Genomic DNA, 25,965 nt, shown 5'->3' with positions numbered 1-25,965 from the left:
ATCACCTCAAGTTCAGAAAAAACAATTTCTGAACGACTAAGGTCCTGAAGTTCATCTATGGTGGTTGGCATTGGGTCACAGCGCTGCATACATCGTTTCGCCATATCGCACACATTTTCAACTGGCGACAAGTGGCGGGCCAGGGCAAAAGGCTGACATTTTGTGACACCAAGAAGGCACGTGTTCGTGCAGCAAAATGTGGTCGTGCATTGTCTTGCTGAAAAATGGCGTCTGGGATGTTATGCAGAAAGGATATGGCTACAGGTCGCAGGATGTCATTCACGTAGGTCACACTGGTCGACACCATAAGGACTCGAGTTGGCGCTGTATGTCTTGTGTCTTGTGCAAATGCAGTCACTGTGATGCAGCTCCCCCTGTCTGCGCCGAACCAAAATGCGGCCATCATTTTCAAACTAACAGAACCTGGATTCGTCTGAAAACACCATCTGATGCCATTCCTATCCCCAGTGATGACGTTCCACACACCACTGGCCTCTAGTATATTTCAGCACATTCGTGAAAGGTAGGCGGAGAAGAGAACGACCCGCAAGTAACCCATGACGTAATAAATGGCTACGGGCTGTCGCCTCTGATAGTGTACGACGTGTTACCCTGTGCCACTGTTGCGTCAGAGCCGAGGAGGACGCAGATCTGTCCTGCAATGCCATTCGGATGAGGTTTCTATCTCCTCGGGGGAGGGGTGGTCTTGGTGGTGCGACTGGCCCATTTCGTCGTGGTCTACAGTGTTCCGTGAACCATTCATCACACACTGATTGCACTGCCGAAACGCTTCGTCCCACACGAGCAGCAATTTCCCGAATGGATGTATCACATTCTTTCATTCCAAAATGTACCCTCTTTCAAACTCACTAATTTGGGGGTACCGTTCGCGCATACGTCTGCGAGGCATCCTATACATCTGTTTATTGCGACAACTAAGCCGCTCAGAGTCCTCCCTCGGGCACGTGTGTGTGTGTGTGTGTGTGTGTGTGTGTGTGTGTGTGTGTGTGTGTGTGTGTGTGTGTTCTTAGCATAAGTTAGTTTAAGTAGTGTGTAAGTCTAGGGACCGATGACCTCAGCAGTTTGGTCCCTTAGGAATTCTCACACGTTTGTACATATTGTGACAATGAGAGCCGCAGGCACATTTTACCGGTGGGTGGTGCTGCGCCGCGATATCAGTTTTGACCTTGGACCCGCGAGCCGACATGTTTCAAGTGCTAGTCATTTCTGCAGAACATAATGTACATGTACTGTTAATATTAACGTTCTATCTTTAGTCGTTCAAGGTGTTCTGTTTTTCTGAGCGTAAGTGTACAAAGTTATTTCGATGTTTAAGAAGCAGACTGTCGAAATTGTGGAAGGTTCGGAAACGCTCTCCCAGGAAGGGAATTCTGGAACAAGAAAAGTACATTTCCAGTTGTTACCCGCAGCTGGACACACCACATTCAAATTGGCCTTATGTATTATAGACGAGTGGAATTTCCTGAGGCAAACGGTCGCAGACGCATTGCAGTGTAAAACCTTTGACGTAATTAAGTGTGTAGAGCACATCCAAACTGTAACAACTGCAGTTGCAGAACACAGGCGTTCTCCTGAAGAAAGGAGTGGAGAATTATTAAGGTCAGCTAATGAAATTGGTGAAGCTTTGAACCTAGAGCTGCGTCTTACAAGGACAGCAAGCCACCAACAACGTAGGGCGTATCTACTGCACGTGCCCTATTCAGGTTCGTTATCATCCTAATTAGAGGCGGGGTTCGGCAAAGACCAGTCACCAGCATTTGCTCTTTCATTGTTACACCTTGCTCAGATAACAAAAATTACAGCTCCAAAAATTTTAAAAAGTATTGAGAAAGTATCGAAATTTGATGAACTAGAAGATATCACACCAGAAGACAAGCTGTGGCGCACTTTTTGGGTAAATAAGTAGGAGAAATTTGAAACTTGGGCGAAAACAGAATTAATCCAGCAAACAGAAGCTTTTTATCCAAAGGTGAAAACAGCCGTAGAAATTTTACTGGCAATGCCATATTCCACTGCTACAACCGAAACGTCATTCAGTACACTCAGACGCGGAAAAACATGGCTGAGATCAAAATGATCGAATACAGGTTAAATGAGCTTTGTATGTTCAGTGTACTTAAAAAAAGATTGTAAACAGTATGGGCGATTCTTTCATGGGAGACGTCATAAGCCTTTCCGCTGAAGATCTTCGAAAATACACCTAATGTTTCGTGTAGGTGTGTTCGTGTAATGTGTTGGGCAAAACAACCGCGGAGGAGCGGGCGTAAGAAATTTATCTGCCCCAGCTGGGTACGACCATGAACAGAAGTATTTCCTGAAGACAAACCAAAGTTGCCAGGAAGAAAGATCCCAGAAAGATATCAGAGATTTTTATGCACCTGCTTTTCCTCTATCAACAGCAGCAGTCCGAAGCTTGGAAAAAAGATTCTAAAAAAAAAAGACAGAAAAGAAAAACCACTTACAAAAATTCTCCTTTGCAGTCCATACAACAAATGAGTTATCGAATACCCATGTGTAAATAGGACGTATCTAATCGTAGGACTTGCAAAAATTTGTGTAAATTTTGTAAATAAGACTATTGCCCTTCAGAACACTGAGCAAGAATATGACCGCAGTCCAAGTAAGCAACGTACCGACGACTAAGACCCAGAGCTGATGTTTCAAATTTAATCCAGGAGTACCTGTCGCGTGATCAGCAGATGCTGTTGTGCAGTTTGTCTTTCACGATTCTGACAGTCAACTAGCTGCCATCAAGATTTGAATATGCTGTATTAAAGTCTATCACCACTGTTTAACCTAGGGCTGGTAGTGGGGGAGCTGAAATTACGTCAGACCACTCTACTTACTGTTATTACACTTTGATCTCACACACCTCCGCCCCATTCTTCCGACAACTTGGCAGGACTGAATTCTTACTCTTCCGTAACACTCGCTTGATTGTATCAATGACTTCTGCACGTCTTAGCTGCTATGTAATAATGGTTTTCAGGATTGAGCTTACCGGATTAAAATGAAATTTGGACAGATGATGAATCAGGTACCACTCATTAAGCCACGTCACTTCTTATTTCCATCATCACCTTCTGGAAGTAAGGAAACTTCAAAGAAGACAATAGCACAGAGTTTGACGCTTACTGGAGGATATTTTCGCGTTGGTAGAAAATCTGTCACTTGTGCTGGTCCTTCAGTAGTTTGAACATTTATACCTCCAGTAAATCTAAAAAGAAGGAACTAATGCGATGGGAGCCAAGGAAGTGGGACATGCCTGGGGGTAATGACTAACGCTAAGTAATACGTAGTTTCGTCTATTGTGAATCCATGAAGTGTATTCGCAGCTGCGAATACGGATAACAAAGAGCTGTGTAAGGGAATGACGACAATGAAAATTTGTGTCGGATCGGGACTCTAATACGGATTTCCTGCTTTAATCGAGTGGTCGCCTTAATTGCTTTGGCTCTCCGTGCGCGACTCACGGCTAGACCCTAACTTCCATGTGTCGAGGTTCCTGCGTCACAATCTATTCTCTTACACACATTATGTAATTCCCGTACAAGGGAGGGCATTGTAATTTAAAGTCGCTGCCTGAAATCGACGGACACATGGAAGTTTGTATCTGGCTGTGAGTCGTGCACGGTTAGCCGAAGCGGTTAAGGTGACCGCTCGCGTAAAGTTGGGCATCCGAGTTCAAGTCACAGTCCAGCGCAAATTTTCATAGTCATTCTCTTACACAGCTGATGGTTGTCCGTATTCACTACTGCGAATACATTTCATAACAATTAACAGCACAGGCACTGCAGTATCATATTATGTATCCATTCCATTATAAAGTGATGTCTGACAATTCAATACTCACATGTACCAACAATAATTATGAAGAAATCTGTATACCTACGTTGTTTTCCGTAGTTATAAATTAGCACTGCTTGATACATAAGAAGAAAAATATGCATCATATACCATGGGGCCACCAGCCGGTGGTTTGTCTGGAAAAAAAGTTTTCAGATAATACTAAAAGTCGTATTTTCAGATTTTCTTCGTATTAATAGTTGTACAAGATTGTGAGAACAGGACTTACCTTTCTGTATGCCCCTATAAGATAACAGCACATTACAAAATACATGCCACACAGTATCACAGCTTGCGTGGCAATGATCATACCTGAAAAAATTTATCGACTATTTATTACGCGACCATAAATTTCACAAGAAATAGTAGAAGAAAAACCAATAATATTAAGCAACTCTGTTCGAACTATGGTGTCTGTCCAATAAATCAGTTTCACAATTTTTAAGTACTCTACATCAGTTTCCAAATATTAAACGATCAAGGAATAAGACCTTTCCTGAATAAATGTGAGAGAGAATTTTTGGCTGTTTGCAGCAACTGTTCAGCTTTTCTCTTATTTCCCCATTTTCCGGTAATGAGTCCGTCGGCAAACGAGCGTGAGGGGCAGGGGAGGGGAGGGAGGGGGGGGGGGGGGAGGAAACTTCATTGCGCTAACGTTCCGAAGTCTTGTTAGTATGGGAAAAAGTAAGTTTTATACTTACATAGTTTGAACTGCTTCACCACCGGTCTAATTAGCGTTTACAACTTTGAACGCTGACCATGGCACATAGTGAGCAAAAAATACTAGTGACTAACAGTCAAGCACTGTACTGCAGGTAGCACAGTTGTATTAGACGTGTCACAATACTACCGTCTCATCTTGTTACCAGCCAGTTTATTATCCATGGACGCATGAAGCGCTGTTAAGTTCGACTGGATACGTTAATGGCTGTTCGTGGCATTTGAAAGTGAACTGTGCCGGTACCCTACGCAATTCTATCAATTTCCCCATCGAAGACTCTAGATCATCGATCTTATTGATAGGATTAACTAGATCATATAACTCACCGATTTCGATCAACTTCAGCATACTAGTCGGGGGCCATTCTAAGGCAGCTCCTGTGAAATAGTTTAGGCTACTACGGCTTCGTAAAGGAAATATGTGGCTCCGGCTATCATATGTAACATCGGGAATACATCGGTAACATGGAGGGCATCTCCGGAGACAACGCAAGTGTCCATCCACCGCCAGAGAAGGACGCCTTAGTGGGCTCTCTGGAGGACTATCTGGAACTCCGGAAACATGGAATCCACCGCATGCCGTGCCAGTGTGGGAAAATTTACGTGGGTAAGGCCATATGAACTGCGTAGTAGAGGTGCAGCAAAACCAGTTACGTGATGGGCTTATAAATGGCGATAATGGTTTCTTACAAGGTATGGAACCAAGCTTAGAGCCTGCTCTAAATATAGAACCAGTAAATTCGAAGATATTCCCACTACACCAACTGAAGGACAGACAATACAAGCAGGACGTCACAGCTGTATCTTGAGGTCACCGCTCGTGTCACCGTCGCTTGCTTCCCCCTTCACCTTGTCAACGGAGCCATTCCCGGAATCGTCATGAAGGGGGGCCGATATGCTAGAAGAGTCCAAGAAGACAATTGTAAACATGTAGTTCATCTTCGATATTATGCTACTGCGAAGACAGTAACCAGCACCGTCTCAGAATCGCAACAAGACAGTTCACCGAAATACTGCACCATGCGGCCGTCGACAACAGGTAGAACACCCGAGAGCAGCGCGCAGTCGTCACACACTGGGAAAAATTTTGCAGAATATCTTAAACACCTAGAAATACATCGAAAACTGCATCATCGAGCTAATTCCATAAATAACCTTATTCTTGTATATAATCAGTTGTCGGTTAACATTTCACTCAATGTTAATTTAACCACCAAGGAAAGTGCAAACGTAAACGAAGTTTCTTATCATCTCATAGTGAGAAGAAATACGCTTTATTTAGCACAACGGCTATCCAACAGTAGTCAAAAGCCTTGTCACAGTGGTAACACCGGCTTCCGTCAGATCACCGATTTCAATTGCTGTCTGGCTTCGCCAGCAATTGGATAGTTGACCATCCGGGTCTGGCGAGCGCTGTTTGTAAGCTGGGTGCACTCACCCCTTGTGAGGCCAATTTATGAGCCACTTTATTTTGAAGCGGCGGCTCCGGTCAAGAAAACTGATGTCGTGTGACTAGGGCCTACCGTCGGGTAGACCGTTAGCCGGCTGCAAGTATTTCGATTTGACGCCACTTCGTGTCGATGGGGATGAAATAATGATGATTAGGACAACACAACACCCAGTCCCTGAGCTGAGAAAATCTCCGACCCAGCCGGGAATCGAACCCGGGCCCTTGTGATTGACATTATGTCGCGCTGACCACTCAGCTACCGGGGGCGAACAAGAAAACTGATAACGGCCGGGAGTGCAGTGTGCTGACCACATGCCCCTCCATATCCACATCCAGTAACGTCTGTCGGCTGAGGATGACACTGTGTTCGGTAGGTACCGTTGGGTCTTTCGAGGTCTGTTCGGACGGAGTTTTAGTTGCAGAAGATTTCTCTGCATTACCTTTGTACTGTTTATTGCATACAGTGTTACACCACTACCACTGCTCCAATTAGCAAGAGCTTTCCTCCTCCAATATAACTGATAGAAATCAGTATTTATTCGATTACTCTGTTGGGGTATGTGCTACGTACAAATAAAATTACCCTGTTTTCGAGCATTCTAAAGACGATATTTATCTTGTCTCATGACCTTTCAGCCTCTTTTGAGAATTGCTTAATTACTATTAATGCGTACAAGCCTAACGGTGTTTAACAATTTAACAGGAGCTATTTTCCAGTTCAAGGTGGATTCAGTGTTGAGAGTGGGGTCATTTTGTTACTGTCCCCTCTACCCGAAATTTGTCGTCACTCGACTCTTTTAGCTTGCTGCAAACAGCAAGGATTTTAATAATACCATAGACAACGTATTTTAACATAATAATAATAATAATAATAATAATAATAATTTAATATTTGTGTAAGGTTCATCGATTTTGCGTAATTTCGTACCACCACCCCCGCTTTCACCACCTGCCTCTTGGTCTTCCTCTCTTCCCTTGTATGTCCTGCAACTTTCTACGTATCTACCTCTTCTCCATTCGTTTAACATGTCTCTACCATTTCAGCTTTGATTCCTGTATCCTATCGCGTCATTGATCCTCTACTAATTCCTGATTCTCTCATTCCTTAACCAGTCCACCTTAGTCATCCCAATATTATTTCTCAAGAATTTTATCTCACACTTATTATGCTTCCCCCTCCCCCTCCCCCTCCCCCTCCCCCTCCCCCTCCCCCTCTCCCCCCCCTCGCGTTTCATTACCCAGGTTACCCAGGTCCAGGAGGAAGATAGGACTGAAACACAGTACACCCGATATGCAAGCCTTTAGCTGTTTTGGGGGACATCCTTGCTCCCTATCAGGTTGCTGACACACTCCCTGAATGCTTCTGCTTGTCTTCTCCCCCCATTTATTTCTATCGTTTCTCCCATTCTTCTGTATTAAACTTTTCAGATGTTTCAAACACTTCCTTTCTCAATAGCTCCCTACCAGTTGTTATTCCAGTTGTGACTCTCCTTCCTAGTGGTACTCATCATTTTACACTTACGCTAAATTTCACCCCATATTATTGTACTATTCCTTGCCTTACATCCTGATGCTCCAGCAATACTTGATTCTTGTTTGCCAAATCATCCGATTGTCTGCAAACACCACTACTTTCATCTTTCCTTCATCAATTTTTTGTTCTATTCTGGTCATCATCTCATCCAGCATCACAGTGAAAGGCAATGGTGAAAGTGCACTTCTCTGCCTGAAGCCATTCTTCTGCTTCTATCAATCTGATCTTTCACTTTTACATGACTCACTCCTGTTGTGCACTTTTCTTACAGTCTATTGCCTCTGCTTTTCTACATCTGTGCTCCAGAGACTTCCATAACGCATCTCTACATACACTGTCCTAGGCTTTTCCATGCTCAGAAAGACCATCAGTCGATGTATTCTATGTTCACAGTGGCGTCGCTGTAGATGTCTTACAACTTACATTATGCCTACCGTGGACCTTACTTCTCTAAACCCATGTTCTCTTATCCTTTTTGTCCTAATTCGTGTTTCCAAAACTGTCTCTGCACATTGGCTTGTCAATGTAATTCCCTGATAGGTAATGGAAAGGAGAGTCATTGAATTACCACCTCTCTTATTGCTCTCACCATCTCTACACTCAGATCATCCGAACTTGGTACCTTCCCTCCTTTAACCTTCCTCAGTGCATCTTCCACTTCTATGTTAAGTCCTTTTCTGTTTGCAATTCCTCTTCCTCCTCCTCCTCCAGTGTTTCTTCCTCCGCTACCGAATCTCCATTTGGGTTTAAGAGTTCTTCAAAACACTCCCTCTGCATAACCATGATTCCTCATTTTCTCTCACTTGGCCACTTATTCATCATTCGAACGTAGTCCGTCATAGCATTCAGTCAATTTTAGTTGCATTTCATTTAAGAACTTTAGAGTTGTTACCATCAAACTTTGACAACGTTGTCATTTACACGATATAAAATCGAAGAATGCTCTCACCATAAGCATTGCAGTTGTGAACACAGGTCTGAAGATTATGACTGCACAGGTGTGTAAATGGGGCGACTTTGTTCTTTCAGTAGTCGGTCTTGTCCTACTTCCTGTGATTGACCTGCTTCCTTATTCTGTAGAACCACGTCGAATTCTTTATTGACACTGTGGACAGTCAGTCTGTGAATCGACAGGTTTTTCTGACCGAAATGTTTCCTGCAGGCAGTCAGACCTCATGCACTGTGGACAAGCCCCGAGGAAAGGAACTAGAAAGCATCCTTTGTTAAACATGGATTGTAATTTTCTAAGATTTCTTCGTCAAAATCTGTGCGTTGTAGGGTATGGCCTCTCCATGATAGCCATTTGGAAGCTGGGAGCCAATCCACTGGATGAACCAAAAATTACGTAATTTTAACCATAATCGACTGTTAAGCATTATAGTCTTCATAACGGTTTAGGAGTAATGATCTCAGCATGAAGATGACTCAACAGATACTAAAATTAATCAGCTAGAACGTTACTTTTCGTATTTTCTTTGCGCTAAATTCCTTTTGACATTATGATATTTTGTTAAGAGTATTATTTATCACTCATCAGTAACAACGAAGCCACAGTTTGTTGAAAGGTGTGTGCATTATTATTGATTTATTATGTACTACTGGAAGCTCATCTGTTCAGTTCTAGTTCGCGAACTAAGCAATTGTGGCTAGACAGTCCTCAAATCTGGAATTCCAGTAAGTGTCGGAACAGTCAGTTTCAATGGGATATCTCTGCGTTTAAGAAAGGTCCCTTCATGGATAGAACTAGGAGATACTGATGGATACTCAATAATCGTAAATGCCTCCTCTGAAGTTGTATGGACTCCAGCGGAACTCTGCTTTACACCTACAATGTCGCTAGCCTTAGAAGTCTATAGGCATACCTTTACCTTCACTTGACGAGAGGATAGCTTGATATCGTATTGTGTATTGAACCGAGGACCTGGAAACGGCGGAGAGGCTTCGTCCCGCCGTAGTGCTCAGTGGTTCACAACCCCACAACAGGCCACAGCAGTCCACCCACTCCACCACCGACCCACACCGATCCCAGGGTTATTGTGCGGTTGCGGTTCGGCCCTCCGTGGACGTCCCGTATTAATATATAGCGTGTAATTAATAAACCAGTCTAACAATTCTGACTTCCTTACTCACAATGATGTTCTTATAATCACAACTTCATTCATTAAGAAATATACCCGTCGAATTTAACAAAATAGCTCAATATTACGAATATTGGCATAGATGGCTGAACTATGACGTAGGTGTGCCCTGTGCTGGCAGGCGGGAAATAGTCTACTATCAGTCTTGGTGTCATTAATACATTCACCATTTCGTGAACACGTATCAATGAGGGATTATTTCATGTAAGTAAAACTGATTTAACACACAATTTCGCCTCGGGTAACCTTTGCTCGAACTGAAGATATACTGAAGTAACTACAGTGCGTTAATTTTTAACATTTGTGGTGCTCGAAGTATTATGATTATCAGTGGCAGCTCGTCAGTATTCACTGTTGGTGTTCAAAATTTTTTTGGATTCATATATACTTATGTGTGAAACAGCACCTGCCATGTAACAGTTATGATTATGAGCATCTGCAGCCCCTGTCAACAACAAGAACAACAACAACAGCAACAATATGCATAACTTGTCTGGCGAAAGAAAGAACTGTTTTGTGAACTTTCGTTCTTTTGTACATAAGTACAACGTGGGGCAAGAACGAAATAACGTGTAAGCTTTCGCTACTTTCCGTTTCTTCAGATAAATATTAATTTTACTGATTATTATTTCTCATCAAATTTTATTTCCAGAACAAGCGCAACAGCATAATTTCTACCTATAAAAGTACTGGCCTTCACAAAGTCCACACAAAAGTTAGTATTAATACACATTACACTGCACTGTAGGTACATGCTAAATAGAGAAAACTATACTGCAGCATGACTGACGCGACCTATTTTTAAAGAAAAGCTAAACATCTATTTTTCAATAGCGTAAATGTGTCTATCATGCTATGATTGAAGTCTTTAGTATTATTCACAACTTTTTTCTCAGTTGCAAGCATTGCCCATGCCGAAAGTCTATTCACCGTTACTGTGTTTCGAAGAAAGTTTTTATCCTTTTCATTGTTGAGAAAAAATGTTCAGGCTCAAAAGTTGTAAGAGCAGTTGTAATTATTCTAATTTGTTCACTTAATCGCAGAACAGTGTCTAGATCCACATTGTGTAGGGCACTTGTAGCTTCAACAACCTTCAATAGTCATGGGTAAGTCTCAATAGTAACGTCAGGTTCTCTCTCAGAAAAATTTGTCGAAAATAGAGAATGAGAGTTCGCATCTAATAATTTTTATGCCACGGCGTGATTTTTGAATGATAATCTTTCATTCATGTGACTTTTTATGGCGTCACTTTGTTTTGTTTTCTGTTTTTCTTTTCTTTAGGATTGTTCTCACAGTATGACGAAATTTCTTCAATGGCAATGTTTCTTATTCTTGTAACTATATCTTCAACGCTGTTGTAGCTTTCCGAAGAGTATGTGTGAATGTGGCATGATCCCATGAAAAAGTTCTAGCCTAAATAAGAGCTCAAGATCTTTTAACTGGAAAGGAAGCCACGACTCTCTCTTCCGGTTTTGTCATTTGCATGATCAGCGAGGATAATTTCTGCTAAACACTCGATCAGACTTTATTTTTTAACTGTTTTGACTATCTGAAACTTGAACAGCCACCTTGTAGTCCCTATTTGTGGTAGTCTAGTTTGCGCAACTCTGTTTAGCACGCTTTATCTGTGTGACTTGCAGATAAACTGGAAGCCAGAGTGATTAGGAAAAGTGCTCTAGCAGATTTGTTTAGATATGTAGCTTTTTGCAGGACCAGATTTAACTAATGAGCACAGCAATGGATATAATAAGCCAGAGGATATACCTATTAGTCCTTATCTGAATACCGTTTATGCCTCCGCTCTTAACAGTAGCACCGTCATAGCATTGTGCCATCACCTTTACCTTCTTTGCATCCGCATGCTTTTGCAATTCATAATTTATCGTCCTACATAATGTCTCGGCATCCTGTGAGTCAGGATTAAAGATCTCCTCACAACAGAACCACGAAATTAGTATGTATACACAATTGCCAATTGTTGAATGATAGAAGCATCTGTTTCGTCCGCAATTACAGCCAAATAATGAGCATTTAGAATTTCTTGCGTTATGATTTCTCGGCATACACTTTGAATACTGTCCACAAGAGCATTTTAACTGTTTTGGATGTATCTTTAAACACAGTTGCCATTTCTAAGTGTCCCTTCACTGAGCCATCATAGAACTTAATTTACAAGCCCACGAAACATTCTCGGGTTTTCTGCATCTTCCCTATTATCGTGACCACGTAAAGTTCACTCAAACGCCTCGCAAAATTTGACGCCGCCTATCAAAATTTTACGCCGTGTATTAACCTGGAGAGGATATGTATGTTGCTATCCACTTGCTTGCTATGTTTCCTCACAGATACACTGTATACGCTGTCAAGCTGAGTACTGATCTTCACTTTAACAAGCACTGAGAGTTTTGTTCAAGCGGGAGTTTTCGTGCCTTTTTCGGACAAATCTACAAGGTCCCTAAAACCTGCATTAGTTCAAGAATTAACTTCCTGGCAGAAAATCAGGTAGGTAAACAATACAGTGCAATTCTTATGTTGCACCCACATAATCACTTATGCTTCTTGTAAACTTCTTTGTTAAATGTTCGCTTACTGTCACGCTTATTTGGTATCGTCATTTTCTCAATCAACAGATCTCGTCTGGGAGGCCCCAGTTCCTTTGTGGCTAACTTTTCCTTTAATTTAGTTTTCTGTTAGCTCTTAAAATAAATTCAACAGAGTGTTAATGTTGACGCTACACGCGAAAGCCGATTCACTGTTTCGTATTCGTACTGTCAAGCGCTCAGTAAATAACCAGTTCCAAACACAAACTACTGTTTGCGGGAATGATTAAATTCAAGTACGAGTAGTAATGTCTACCAACATGGTCAGCTGACTACAGGTAAAGGAGGTTCACTAAACTGGTGCACACTCCTATTAGCAAGACAGAAGGATTACAGTATGATAAAATCCAAAACTTAATATATTCTAACTCATACACAAACCCTCAAAATAGGTTTTTCTATCAATATAACGTATACTGACATAGGATTTAATTTTAATAGAATGAGATTTTCACTTTGCAGCGGAGTGTGCGCTGATATGAAACTTCCCGGAAGATTAAAACTGTGTGCCGGACCAAGACTCGAACTCGGGACCTTTGCCTTTCGCGGGCAAGTGCTCTACCATCTTTTTTATTTTATTTTTTCTGCGTTTTTGTTTTATTTTATTTTTATACAAATGGATAAAAGGAAAGCCGTTCCTCTTCGGCTACATAAACAGAATAGTAGGAAGTCGTCCCGTTACGACAAAGGATGCTCCATACTATAGCCCGCTGCGAATTTTTCGATGACTGCCGTCTCGTTGCTGTGTTGTTTTCGTTGTTTGTTCAATCTCATAAAAAAAGGAACTGGGAAGAGGTGCTATGATTATCTTCTCATGTCATCGATAATCCAGCTGCGAGGCGGATTATGGAATGCGCTCCAAAGAAAATTAGATAAATATCGCCTATATTTAGGATTCTTGACGATCGCACAATGTCGTTCGTTGAGGTAATACCAAAAATCGGATACTGTCTTTTCGCCATTACCGAATAGGTAGTGAATAGCGTGGCCGCTAATCGACGCCACAGAGTTCGTTTTCGCTCTTGAGAAATAACATCTCATCGGGGAAAAGAAGTGATCGGGCAGTTAACCTGTCGGGAGTACTGCGTATGGGAAAAGCCAGTATCTGACTCACCAAATACCGAACTTCCTTTGCCGACCCGCATTCGAAACGATGTTTATCCGTGTCAGTCACCTGGCATGTGGCGCACAAGGGTGAATCGGCGAGGTGGATGTGATGTAGGCGGGACTGGTACAACTGTTTCCCATTAACAGTTACGTACCATGCAGATTGCACGTCAGTATCAAGGGTGGTGGCACTCACTGCCTGCCACACAGCACGCGACTTTGTAGTGGGGTGTTTGCTTTCAATCAAATTCGGCGTACTGTTCATTTGCATGGCAGTGTACACCGCCCTCGTCATCATCAAGCGTGTGGGTGGTAGTGCGATGCAGATGTAGCTCAATTCAATGAAGAATTGGCTAATGTCGAAGAAAGGTGCTTGGATGTCCGATATGATCACAAGCGGTGCGAGTGAGATTGATCGTAAGGCCTCCAGTAAGGGACTTGTGAGGCACGTCGGACTTCGTCGCCACAGTTGCAGGTGACAGCTGACGAACAGGGCCGTCGCTCAGTCCTGAACATGACAAAGGTCTAAACCCCGCTCTGTTCCTTGGGAGGGTTAGGGACTCGTAATGGATCTTAAATAACAGGCCCGTATTAACAAAGGGTCCCAAAACCGCCAACATGCGGTGAGCCAGGTTAGGTGGTATGGGGAGTATCTGTGCAAAATGGGGGATACGTGACGCCAAATAGACGTTAGCATATCGTGTCCGTTGCAGGAGGTCTAGATGTCTAACACGGTGGTCACTTATTCCTGCTCTCATCTGATTCAATAAACGCCTGTATTTAAGGGCTGTTGAACGCTTCATGTCAGAAGTAAATTCAATGCCAAGACAGCGGATTGTGTCACTGATTCGTAGCGGTGCGACGCTCTCGTCGGGTAGACCTCTGCCTATAGACAGGGCGTGCGATTTGTGGAGATTGAGATGGCTCCCCGATGCCGCGCCGTAGGTCGCCACCCACGCCAGTGCTCCACGAACATCGTCATTACTGCGAAGAAGGAGCAGATCATCCACATAGGGAGTGCAGTAAAAAGTGTGTCCACCAAGGGACATCCCAGTCAGGCGTTGTCGGAGGCCGCTGAGGAGTGGTTCCAAGACCATCTGAGCTACCCAAGTACGACTCACGCCCCGTCCTCACAGCTATTTTAATATGTAATGAGTTAATAGGCATATCTGAGGCGTGTGCTACCATCTAGTGCAGCGGTCGTCAAACTTCTTTGCTGAAGAGCCTAGAGCGTCATTGTGGGGAGGCACTTCTTAACGAAGATGTATCGATCTTATTAGTAACTTACATAAATTAGTATGTTATGAGCCACCAATGGACTAGCTATAGCAAGGACGCGGTAAGATCGCTGCAATCCCACCAAGTACTGATCATTAAAAGTCAGCGCCATTCGAACACCTTGTGTCGCCTGTTCTCCGTTTCACATAGGTGTCACCATAAGCGTCGCCGAAAGCTGTGTGCACGCTGAGGGCCTCGAATGTTCACTCCTCACACGAAGCAGACGAGATTCGCGAACTCTCAATTTCTTTTGCGTTTTGATCGTGAAGGTGATGGGTTCCTTAACAACACTGTAACAGGTAATGAAAGTATGGTTCATAATTTGACCCCCATAACAAGAGAGCATCAATGGAGTTCCGCCATAAAGGATAACCGACACCAAAAATTTCAAGACCATGCCATCAGCAGGCAAAGTCATGCTCACAGTGTTCTGGGAAGTTCAAGATTTGGTAGATTTGGAAATTCGCACCTGAAGGCACCACCATAGATTCTGCATGGCACTGCGAGGCCCTCAGAAAACTGAAAGCAAAAATTCGAACAATTCGTCGACGCATGGAACAGCCTCTAAATCAGTATGACAATGCCAGACCACACACGAGTGCTGCGACATGTGCAACAATCCGACGCCTTGGGTTCATTATCTAGATCATCCTCCATATGGTGCCGAACTGGCCCCTTCCGATTTTCATAGTTTCCGGAATTTAACACCTTCGAGAACTGCACTGTGACAGTGATGTAGTGCCAGCAAAGGTGCGATGGTGGCTCCCTCAACGAAGTCAAACATTGTACAGTTACTCCATGAGAGACGTGTGTTCGTCGCCAGTGTGACTATTTTGAGAAATAAATACGTAGACATGAAGAATAAATATGTAGAATACTAATAAAATGTGTTCATGTAAAAACATATTCAGAGTTTTCACATGAAAAATTCCGCGGCATTACTTTTCAGCGTGCCTTTGCAATTGACTAAGTGTTGTGTTGGCTGTGTCAGCAGATGATTAATTGATTAATAACAGTAACTGACCTTGTATTTAATTGCACTAAGCAACATGAGACACTATCACAAATGTTTAGTAAATGGTTTTTTCTTCTATTCATTGCGGTGTATTACAACAGCCCTAATTTAATTTCATATTCCTTGCTACAAATATGTACTGCTTTTGAAGATGATCGTTCCTACAATGTGCAATCATGGATCCGTTTTAGTACCGTCTGAAATTTGTACCATAGTAGCTGATTGGTAGGAGTCCCGTAAACCCATGAGTTGTCAGTACTGGAAGACAATGAAACATTCCTCCCCTCCCTCGACTAACGCCGCAGCGCCCGCGCTGCTTAACTCTGCCCCTGAGGTAAGTGGTCAAGTCTACTTCGCTCACGGCAGAATTCAACAACGTCAATTAAAATTAATCACTTATTAAAATATTATACTGCTTTCGTACGTAGTTTTTGTTTGTTACTGAGCAGGGAAAGTACACTCTTAAGAAGACCATAACCCAAGATAACGTTTTTATATTTGGCTTTTAGTTGATAGATGATTATTATTATAAAATGCGGCTGAACACCGTCGGCCGCACAAATACTTGATTCGAGATGCATGCGACCCGCAATTTCATGACCACTGATCTAGTGGGATTTATTCTAGTGGGATTTATTCCACCTACTGGCATTCACGTTAAGTTTTACTTGAGTGCTACGAACTAGCCGTGCACGCTATGAGATGTGCAAGTAATTTGTCATACCCATATTACTTTATCCATAAGGCAAAGACTCCTAGAAACGTGCACAACATAAGATGGGCTTGCGACTCTGATACCAAGTTTCACGGAGCCTGGAGGAGTAGCAATGTTATCACTGCGCCGGTAGATTCCAGTGCCGTATATTTCAGATCACTTCAAAGAAAAATAACCAATAAATCCGCAAGGGGCCGGCCGCTGTGGCCGAGTGGCCGAGCGGTTCTAGGCGCTTCAGTCTGGAACCACGCGGCTGCTACGGTCGCAGGTTCGAATCCTACCTGGGGCATGGATGTGTGTTATGTCCCTAGGTTAGTTAGCTTTAAGTAGTTCTAAGGGACTGATGACCCCAGATGTTAAGTTCCATAGTGCTTAGAGCCATTTGAACCATTTTGAAATCCGCAAGATGTCAAAAGGTAGGTTGTTCACGTGCTCTTGTGCTCCTACACAGCAGCCGCCACTGATGGTTATCATTATGTATTACTGATATTGTTAGTCTGAGTGTGATCTGCAATCAGGGTTACCATGTCATTCAGTTTATGCGGATTCCACATGGTTTTTAATGCTCTGTTTTAACCCCAGGTTGCAAATTATAATTAAAAAAACGATTTTCGGGCTTCCATCTCAGGATGTTGTTTTATGACGTCACGTGTCATCTGTGAGACTGTCTTCGAAACTAGGTATAGATCGGGTGAGAGAAAGGCAGGTTGGCAACACTTCAGGCGATCATCGATTGTCGTGGCTCATCACTTATATTAGCTGTTCTGATTGTAGAGAACGTTTTGGATACGCCTAAGGGTAACAATAAACGCTACTTTACGGAAAATTATCTGAATTAATTACCATTTCTTCGAGAGTAAAGAATTTTCTATTATGAGGCAGAATGCTTGATGTGCACGTTAAGTTTCAAATATAAATAAATATAATTATGTGCAAAAAACAATGCTTGCAGAGCCTGCAGCATTGCGTCCTGTGTAACCTTTATCTGATGTGCAGTTTATTATTAATCTCATTTTAAGTTTATTTACCTCCATGTGTTTCTTCTCTATATTATATGGTGGGAGATTAGATATTGTGGAGCATGTTACACTAAAACCAATAAGCACAAAAAATCGGAAGAAGAATCGGCGATATCTCCCTCCAAACCTACAGCGAAAATGATCTGAATATAATTGCAGCTGAGCCAATATATGCATTTCATACCGTGGAATACCATCAGTTTTAGCCGGCCGAAGTGGCCGTGCGGTTAAAGGCGCTGCAGTCTGGAACCGCAAGACCGCTACGGTCGCAGGTTCGAATCCTGCCTCGGGCATGGATGTTTGTGATGTCCTTAGGTTAGTTAGGTTTAACTAGTTCTAAGTTCTAGGGGACTAATGACCTCAGCAGTTGAGTCCCATAGTGCTCAGAGCCATTTGAACCATTTGAACCATCAGTTTTAGCTCTATGGATTGTCGGAACAAACTGGTTGGAAAGGCTCTCAATGACTCCAAAATTACTGGCAATTTTTGCTTTGCTAGAAATAAATATGAAGTAATAGCAATGTTTTAGCCCCTGAGTGCCTAGATCAGAGCTGGTGAAATGTGGCTCGCGATATATTCTCCTCCAATGAGCGCTGATATACGTTAGGTTCAACATCATCCAGTGGAACATTTCTTTGTACCCAGAACAAAATATCCGCTTTCACCACTGCACTGTTGGAGCTTTATGCATCACAACGGAGTGATATGGCGCATTGTCCATTACTACTAGGGAATTCGAATGAATATTTTTGCAGCAGAACATTATCTTCACAGCCAGTGATCGTCTTCTCGGACGACCGATTTCACTGCGAATTTCGTGTTCAGACTCGTTGCACTGTTATTATTAACGTAACGCCAACAGAAAAACTTGTTCACAATACCTGACGACTGCAGAACACTTCAACGCCAGAAAATACTTTACAACGATAGGCCTAGCTAATGAACGTAGATGCATTTAATGCGCGACACCACATTGTACTCTTTACCCACGGCGTGACAAAAAGTTCGCTTTAACAACCGAACTGCTGGCGGCGTGGTAGGGAAAGCGTCAGTTTCCGTCCGGTGAGCCAAACGTCGAGAGTCTCAACTAATTTCAAACCCACTATTCATAATGCTGCCGTATCATTCTGGTTTTGGTTCTGCTTATTTCTTTCTTTTTTCTTAAAAATATCGAAAACAAACATTCTGAAAAGCTTGTTTTTCACCAGGAGTGAGATTTAATACTTTCCAATGGAAAACCTCAATGCTTAATACGCAGAAAATACCTAAGTCTATATAAAGATAGTAATTTCGCTGACATTTCTCTTTGCCCCATTAAGCAATACACAGCGGTCTATTTTGTCGAGAAGTGAGAAAAATAGAGGTACAAGAGTTGCCTGAATCTTCCAACCTTAATGGAGAGTGTTTAACTACATCGTATGTCGTACGCTTAAAATTAGCAAAAGCTCGGAAATGCTTCGGCGACGGCTTACACATGAAATAATCAACAATTGAAACGGCAAGCAAATTGTTTCGATGATGCCGCCTACATTTTACAATAGCTGTTTGCTACACAACACTGAATATGGAACATAATATACGAAATAAATAATTTAATTGCAGACTGTTAGTGTCTTAGTCAACTACTAATTTTTTCCCGTAATAAAGGAAGACTTTTTCTACATGAGCCGCGCGGGGTAGCCGTGCTGTCTAGGGCGTCTTGTCACGGTTCGTGCTGCTCCCCCCGTCGGAGGTTCGAGTCCTGCCTCGGGCGTGTGTGTGTGTGTGTGTGTGTGTGTGTGTGTGTGTGTGTGTGTGTGTGTGTGTTGTCCTTAGCGTAAGTTAGTTTAATTAGTGTGTGAGCCTAGGGACCGATGACCTCAGCAGTTTGGTCCCATAGTCCCTACCACAAATTTCCAATTTTTTTTTTCTGTGCATGAAGAGTTACTCCCTTTAGTTTCGAAGCTCAGAGCAACAGGTTTAGTTATTTTTATCACAGTTACAAAGTTTGTTGACAATATTGCTGGTTCTGAAAAATGCCCTGCAATTTGTACCGATGGTGCACAAGTTGTAGTCGCTATCGAAATTGGTCTCGTTGGTTAGTTAAGAAAATACGTAACAGTTCAATTCTTCATTGTGTTATTGATTAGGAAGCACCATGTGGAAAAGTCAGGCTGCTGACAGCAATCTAAGAAGTAACGAGAAATACGAATATATTACGCTGAGGAAATCTGTTACTATCTTACCGAAATTTTTGAACAGCTTTTGGAAGAAGTTGATGTAGAATACGGAGACATACTTCTTTATTCCGAAATTCGTTGGTTGTGTGCAGAAAAATGTTTTTTTGCTCTTTGGATATAGCTTTCCAACGTTTTGAATAGGGAAGTAAAATCGGATAATACGGAACTTAAGGATGATCTGAATGATTCACTCTTTTTTGTATAGCAATCACCATTTCTAAAAGGTTTTGCAAATAATTTAAATAATTTTAAGTTTGCAAGGAAAGAAACTATTTTTGATACGTTTATGGATGTTACTGGATTCTGGTGTAAACTTATACGTTGTTTAAATTGCAACTAAACAAGGGAAAATTGTATTTCCCGAGTTGCAGTGTATTGAAACAGGGGTACATAGAAATAAAATTTTCAGGATTTACCTCCAATGTTGGTGAAGTCTCCAATGAGTTTCATAGTTGTGTTAAATATATCATTTTGTTTAATAATCCAATGAAAATAGTCGTGAAAGTGTTAGAAAAATCTTCAAGAAGTAGTGTCCAGCTTACAAAGCATTCCTGATATTCATAACAGAAACAAATGACGATATTTTTCAATTATGCCTCAAAATCATTACCCAAAAACCACTGATTTCGCTCTTAAAATAACACCTTTTTTGGTCAATATACATATATGAAATTATATTTCCTTCATTGAAGGGCATTAAATCTACTCAACGTAGTGCAGTGTCAAATGAGTCTGTGGAACACCAATTTCGTTTCGCTACAACGCAGATTTGAAATCGAACTGCAGAACTTGTCAAGAACAAAAAAAAATGGTTCAAATGGCTATGAGCACTATGGGACTTAACATCTGAGGTCATGAGTCCTCTAGACTTAGGACTACTTAAACCTAACCAACCTAAGGACATCATACACACCCATGCCCGAGGCAGGATTCGAACCTGCAACCGAAGCGGTCGCGCGGTTCCAGACTGAAGTGCCTAGAGCCGCTTGACCACAGCGGCCGGCTTGTCAAGAACAAGTTGAACAAATCTGACCTAAATATTTAAGTATCTCATTAATGTAAGTATACCACATTGAGACAAATTACTAAATAAAAATCAACCTTTTGTCGTGTATGTCTTTTGGCGTTTGCGTTTTGGGGAGTTTGTATTACAGCTTACGTTCCACGACGACTGACAGTCAGTCGTCTGGCGTGGCTGTGACGGGGCCTTGGCGTCAACGCACGATTCGAGTTGGTTGGGGAAGTACTAGCTGAATAGGAATGGCTCGTGAGCCATGCATTGTCAGGCCTGGCCTACATCACTTAGAAGTTCAATTTGTAGTTCATTTTCTTGGTATTACTACTAATGGAAGCAACCATGGAAATCTTGAACTTTTTCCTGTAATTATTTAGTTCTTTGCTCTGGCCATGGAGGCTTGCAGACTAAAACTGTTGACATGCAAAACCTTGCAAACGAAATGTCTGACACTGTAGGCAAACATATCCTGAAAGTGCTTCAGAAAAAACAGTCGCTCAAGTGTGTTGCACTTGGCGGCAATAAAGCCAACGTTAACTTCGGTGGACTAGAACGATCTGTCCAACAATGTGTGTCAGTAAACTGAATAAAGAACTCGAGAACAACATTATGTGAAGTGGCTGTTCATGTCATATTATTCATAATGCCGTTAGAGTTGCTTCAGACATTCTGAAGATGGATGTAGAAGTGTTTGTCCATGAAGTATTCTCTCGTTTTTCAATTTATACTGTGAAACGACAAAACTTGTTTGAAATTTGTAATTTTTTAGGAACTGAAAATAAGATAATTCCTCATAGTAAGACAAAGTGGCTATCACTTATATCTGAAACTGAAAGAATTTTGCAAATGTACAATGCCCTTAAGTCACACTTCATGTTTAAAAATAATGTTCCCATTAAAACTAGGATTTTCCTGGAAAAGCCTCTGGCTGAAGGATACCTGTGGTTGCTTTGTAGTGTCTCCAGTTACCTGCAAAAACAAATATTGTGCATTGAAAGTGGAAATAAGACCGTAATGGAAGTGTATTCCGTCCTGAGTGATACTGTGTCAAGTCTGCAACAGAGGACTGAAAATAAATTCGTTCGCCTTGAAGTAAGAGGAATCATCTCTGAATGTGGTAATGACCAGCTTGTTCATGTGTTCAAAAAACGTATGAACTCTTTTTATCCTGTTTGTAGTGCTTATATTAGCAAATGGATGAGTCAGTACGATGAACTAACGGTGTTCGATTGGTTAAGTGCTAGCAAAGAACTTGATTGAGAAGTGTGGAAAATGCTGTAGCGTGTTTGAGAAATATAAATGTTCTTGTGGATGTGACTAAATTGATGTATGTAATAAATCGCCTGAAAATGTTTCTAAGTGAACAGCTCAAATAGGAAACCAGAACAATATTTTTAGAGAAAACTGTATCTGACAGGTGTTGTTACTTCTTGAACAATCGTTTGTTGACTGGTTGGTGGAGTTAAAGGAACCGAACAGCAAGGTCATCAGTCCGTTCATCCTATAGGTCTCTAACCAGGAGTAACCTTCAGAAGGAGGACACAAAAAGGCAAATTCTGGGAAGCCCGACTGGTAAGCAAGTACAATAAGACAGAAATAAAATCAAATAGAACTAGAAGGGGCCTGAGAGGGGTAAAGTGGGCGAGTCACCCTGCCTAGAATGTAGTTGGACGTCCCTAGTGCATGGCACGCGGTGGGAGACGCACCCTCTGCATCCTACCAGCACAACTCACCACCCGTTACGCCAAGGAAACGAGCAACACAGACAAGATGATAAAAAATTAGGAAAGATAAAACATTAAAAACGGCAAACAGAAAAGAACAAGGAGACTAAGAAGGTGGGAAGGGTAGAGGCGAGGCGAGGCCAGACCTCGGAAGGCTGCCATGCGATCACTGGTCCAGAGCATGCGAGGGCTGCCCCTTCAGCCCTTCAGGCGGTCAATGAGGCCAAAGTGCCCCACCTCAGAGAGACGAGTAGAAACCATCTTCGTGGATGAAATGTAAAACCAGGTCATCCACTTTGTAGTCGTCCAGTAGCACCAGACATAGCGTGTCAGGAAGTTTAAGATATTGCCGCAAAGCAGCCAAATTTTTGCAGTTAGTAGGATGTGGTCCACCATAATGTAGGCTCCTCATTAACAGTGAGTCCTCACACTGGAGAATGTGGCTGTGGGTCAGCCAAGTGTGGCCAATGCGTAGGTGACAAAGGACAGGGGATTCCCTGTAGGAAGTGTGGAGGAAGGGCTGCCAAGAGGTCATGGTCTCCTACCCCACAGTTTGGGGAGTCCAGAGTGAACCATTCCGAGTTCCAAACATCCAAGAACTGATGATCTAGAGTGGACAGAAAGTCCAGTTCTGGGACCCCCATTTCCAAAACTGGCCTCCTAATAGTCAACTTTGCCAAGTGGTCAGCATGTTCACTCCCTGAGATCCCATCATGTCCAGGGGTCCAACAAAGACGACTCATTGTCCACCTTGATGCCGGTCAGAAAGAAGATCCTGAATAGTCATGACCAATGGGTGACGAGGGTAGCACTGGTCTATAGCCAGAAGGCTGCTCATGGAGTCACTGCTGATTAGAATCATCTTGCCAGTGCAAGAACGAGTATGACTAAGAGCTCATTTGATGGCCACCAAATCAGCAGTGAAGGCACTCCATCAATACAGCAAGGATCCTAGTTCACTGCACATTCCATGTGTGTATGCAGAACTGGTTTGTCAGTCGACTGTTGACCAGTCAGTGCATACCACTTCTGAACCTGATAATGCATTGAGGACAACGAGCAACAGGTGGCGAAATACCATGGGGTCAACTGAATATTTCGTCCCAAAGGACAAATTGAAGCAGATGCGAGATTATGGTACACACCATGGGGGCGTATGTGATTGCACCCTGAAAAGAGCTGACAGTGGGGGAAGTTGGAGTCCAGAACAGAGACACTGTAGTCGACTACAGTTATGAACCCAGTTTTGAGTCTCTGTTGTGGGAGGTGGACCTCCATACTAGAAAAAAGGACACTAGTTTCGATGCTAAGGGGAGCTCCAGACATGTATAGCATAATTGAGGAGCTCGCACTTGATCTATAGTGGAGGCACCACAGCCTCTATGAGTAGGCTGTTCACAGGGCTAGTTTGAAAGGCTCCTGTTGCAAATCAGACCTCATAGTGTATCGAGTCCAGTCCTGCAATATTGAGAGTGGTGACGAACCATATGCCAAGCTCCCACAATCAAGATGAGACAAGATCAGGGCTTTGTAAAACTCCAAAAGTGTAGTGTCATCTGCAACCCAGCTGGTGTTACTGAGGCAAAAATTGCATTAAGGTGTAGCCAGCACCTTTGCTTAAATTGGGGAAGATGGCGAAGATGGCGAAGCCACATCATCAGGGAGTCGAATGGAAGTCCCAAAAACCGAGAAGTCTTCACCAGTCAAGGTAAAGTTTTGTTTGTCGATTAACAGTATTATGGTAACAAGAGCGCATGCAGCGAGTTTTGGCAGCGGAAAAGTGTAAGCCATGGGAGAGGGTTCGTGATTGCCTTTCATATGGTGCCCTGCAGTTTGCGTTCAGCGACACCAAAACTAGAGGAGCAATAGTACACTACTGGCCATTAAAATTGCTACACCACGAAGATGACATGCTACAGACGCGAAATTTAACCGACAGCAAGAAGATGCTGTGATATGCAAATGATTAGCTTTTCAGAGCATTCACACAAGGATGGCGCCGGTGGCGACACCTACAACCTGCTGACATGAGTAAAGTTTCCAACCGATTTCTCATACACAAACAGCAGTTGACCGGCGTTGCCTGGTGAAACGTTGTTGTGATGCCTCGTGTAAGGAGGAGAAATGCGTACCATCACGTTTCCGACTTCGATAAAGGTAGGATTGTAGCCTATCGCGATTGCGGTTTATCGTATCGCGACATTGCTGCTCGCGTTGGTCGGGATCCAATGACTGTTAGCAGAATATGGAATCGGTGGGTTCAAGAGGGTAATACGGAACGCCGTGCTGGATCCCAAAGGCCTCGTATCACTAGCAGTCGAGATGACAGGCATCTTATCCGCATGGCTGTAACGGATCGTGCAGCCATGTCTCGATCCCAGAGTCAACAGATGGGGACGTTTGCAAGACAACAACCATCTGCACGAACAGATCGACGACGTTTGCAGCAGCATAGACTATCAGCTCGGAGACCATGGCTGCGGTTACCCTTGACGCTCAGACAGGAGCGCCTGCGATGGTGTCCTCAAACACGAACTTGGATGCACGAATGAGAGAAGTCATTTTTTCGGATGAATCCTAGTTCTGTTTACAGCATCATGACGGTCGCATCGGTGTTTGGTCACATCGCGGTGAACGCACATTGGAAGCGTGTATTCGTCATCGCCATACTGGCGTATCACCCGGCGTGATGGTATGGGGTGCCATTGGTTACACTTCTCTGTCCCATCTTGTTCACATTGATGGTACTCTGAACAGTGGAGGTTACATTTCAGATGTGTTACGACCTGTGGCTCTACCCTTCATTCGATCCCTGCGAAACCCTACATTTCAGCAGGATAATGCACAGCCGCATATTGTAGGTCCTGTACAGGCCTTTGTGGATACAGAAAATGTTCGACTGCTGCCCTGGCCAGCACGTTCTCCTGATCTCTCGCCAATTGAAAACGTCTGGTAAATGGTGGCCGAGCAACTGGCTCGTCACAATACGCCAGTCACTACTCTTGATGAACTGTGGTATCGTGCTGAAGCTGCATGGGCAGCTGTACCTGTACACCCCATCCAAGCTCTGTTTGACTCATTGCCCAAGCGTATCGAGGCCATTGTTACGGCCAGAGGTGATTGTTCTGAGTACTGATTTCTCAGGATCTATGCACCGAAATTGCGTGAAAATGTGATCACATGTCAGTTCTAGTATAATATATTTGTCCAATGAATACCCGTTTATCATCTGCGTTTCTTCGTGGTGTAGCAATTTTAATGGCCAGTAGTGTAAAAGCAAAAATCTTTGGCATACAAGGAGGGTGATACTGACGACCCCACAGCTGCTGGTAGACCGTCGATTGCCACTAAAAAGAGTGGGATACTTAATAAAGAGCCCTGAGGGACCCCATTCTCTCAGATACGGAGGGTACTGTGGGAAGCACAAACTCGAACGTGGAAAGTAGGGTGCAAGGAGCAGTTCTGGACAAAAATTGTAAGTGGGCCACAGAGACCCCACTCATGTAACGTAGCGATGATGTGGTGTCACCATGTGATGTCACAAGCCTTTTGTAGGTAGCAAAG

General features: G+C 43.0%; 1 protein-coding gene across 1 annotated transcript in view; it reads left to right on the top strand.

Moving 5' to 3' along the window:
• Window positions 1–5,052: 5,052 nt before the first annotated feature.
• Window positions 5,053–25,965, top strand: part of LOC126471077 (uncharacterized) — a 45,589-nt gene continuing 24,676 nt past the window's right edge. Inside the window, exon 1 of the mRNA XM_050099149.1 lies at window positions 5,053–5,194. Within this exon, the coding sequence (XP_049955106.1) occupies window positions 5,053–5,194 (142 nt within the window). The remainder of the gene's footprint in view (window positions 5,195–25,965) is intronic.

Source organism: Schistocerca serialis, chromosome 3 (genome assembly GCF_023864345.2).
Source record: "Schistocerca serialis cubense isolate TAMUIC-IGC-003099 chromosome 3, iqSchSeri2.2, whole genome shotgun sequence".
Taxonomy (NCBI): domain Eukaryota; kingdom Metazoa; phylum Arthropoda; class Insecta; order Orthoptera; family Acrididae; genus Schistocerca; species Schistocerca serialis.
This window is presented reverse-complemented; position numbering and strand designations above follow the sequence as displayed.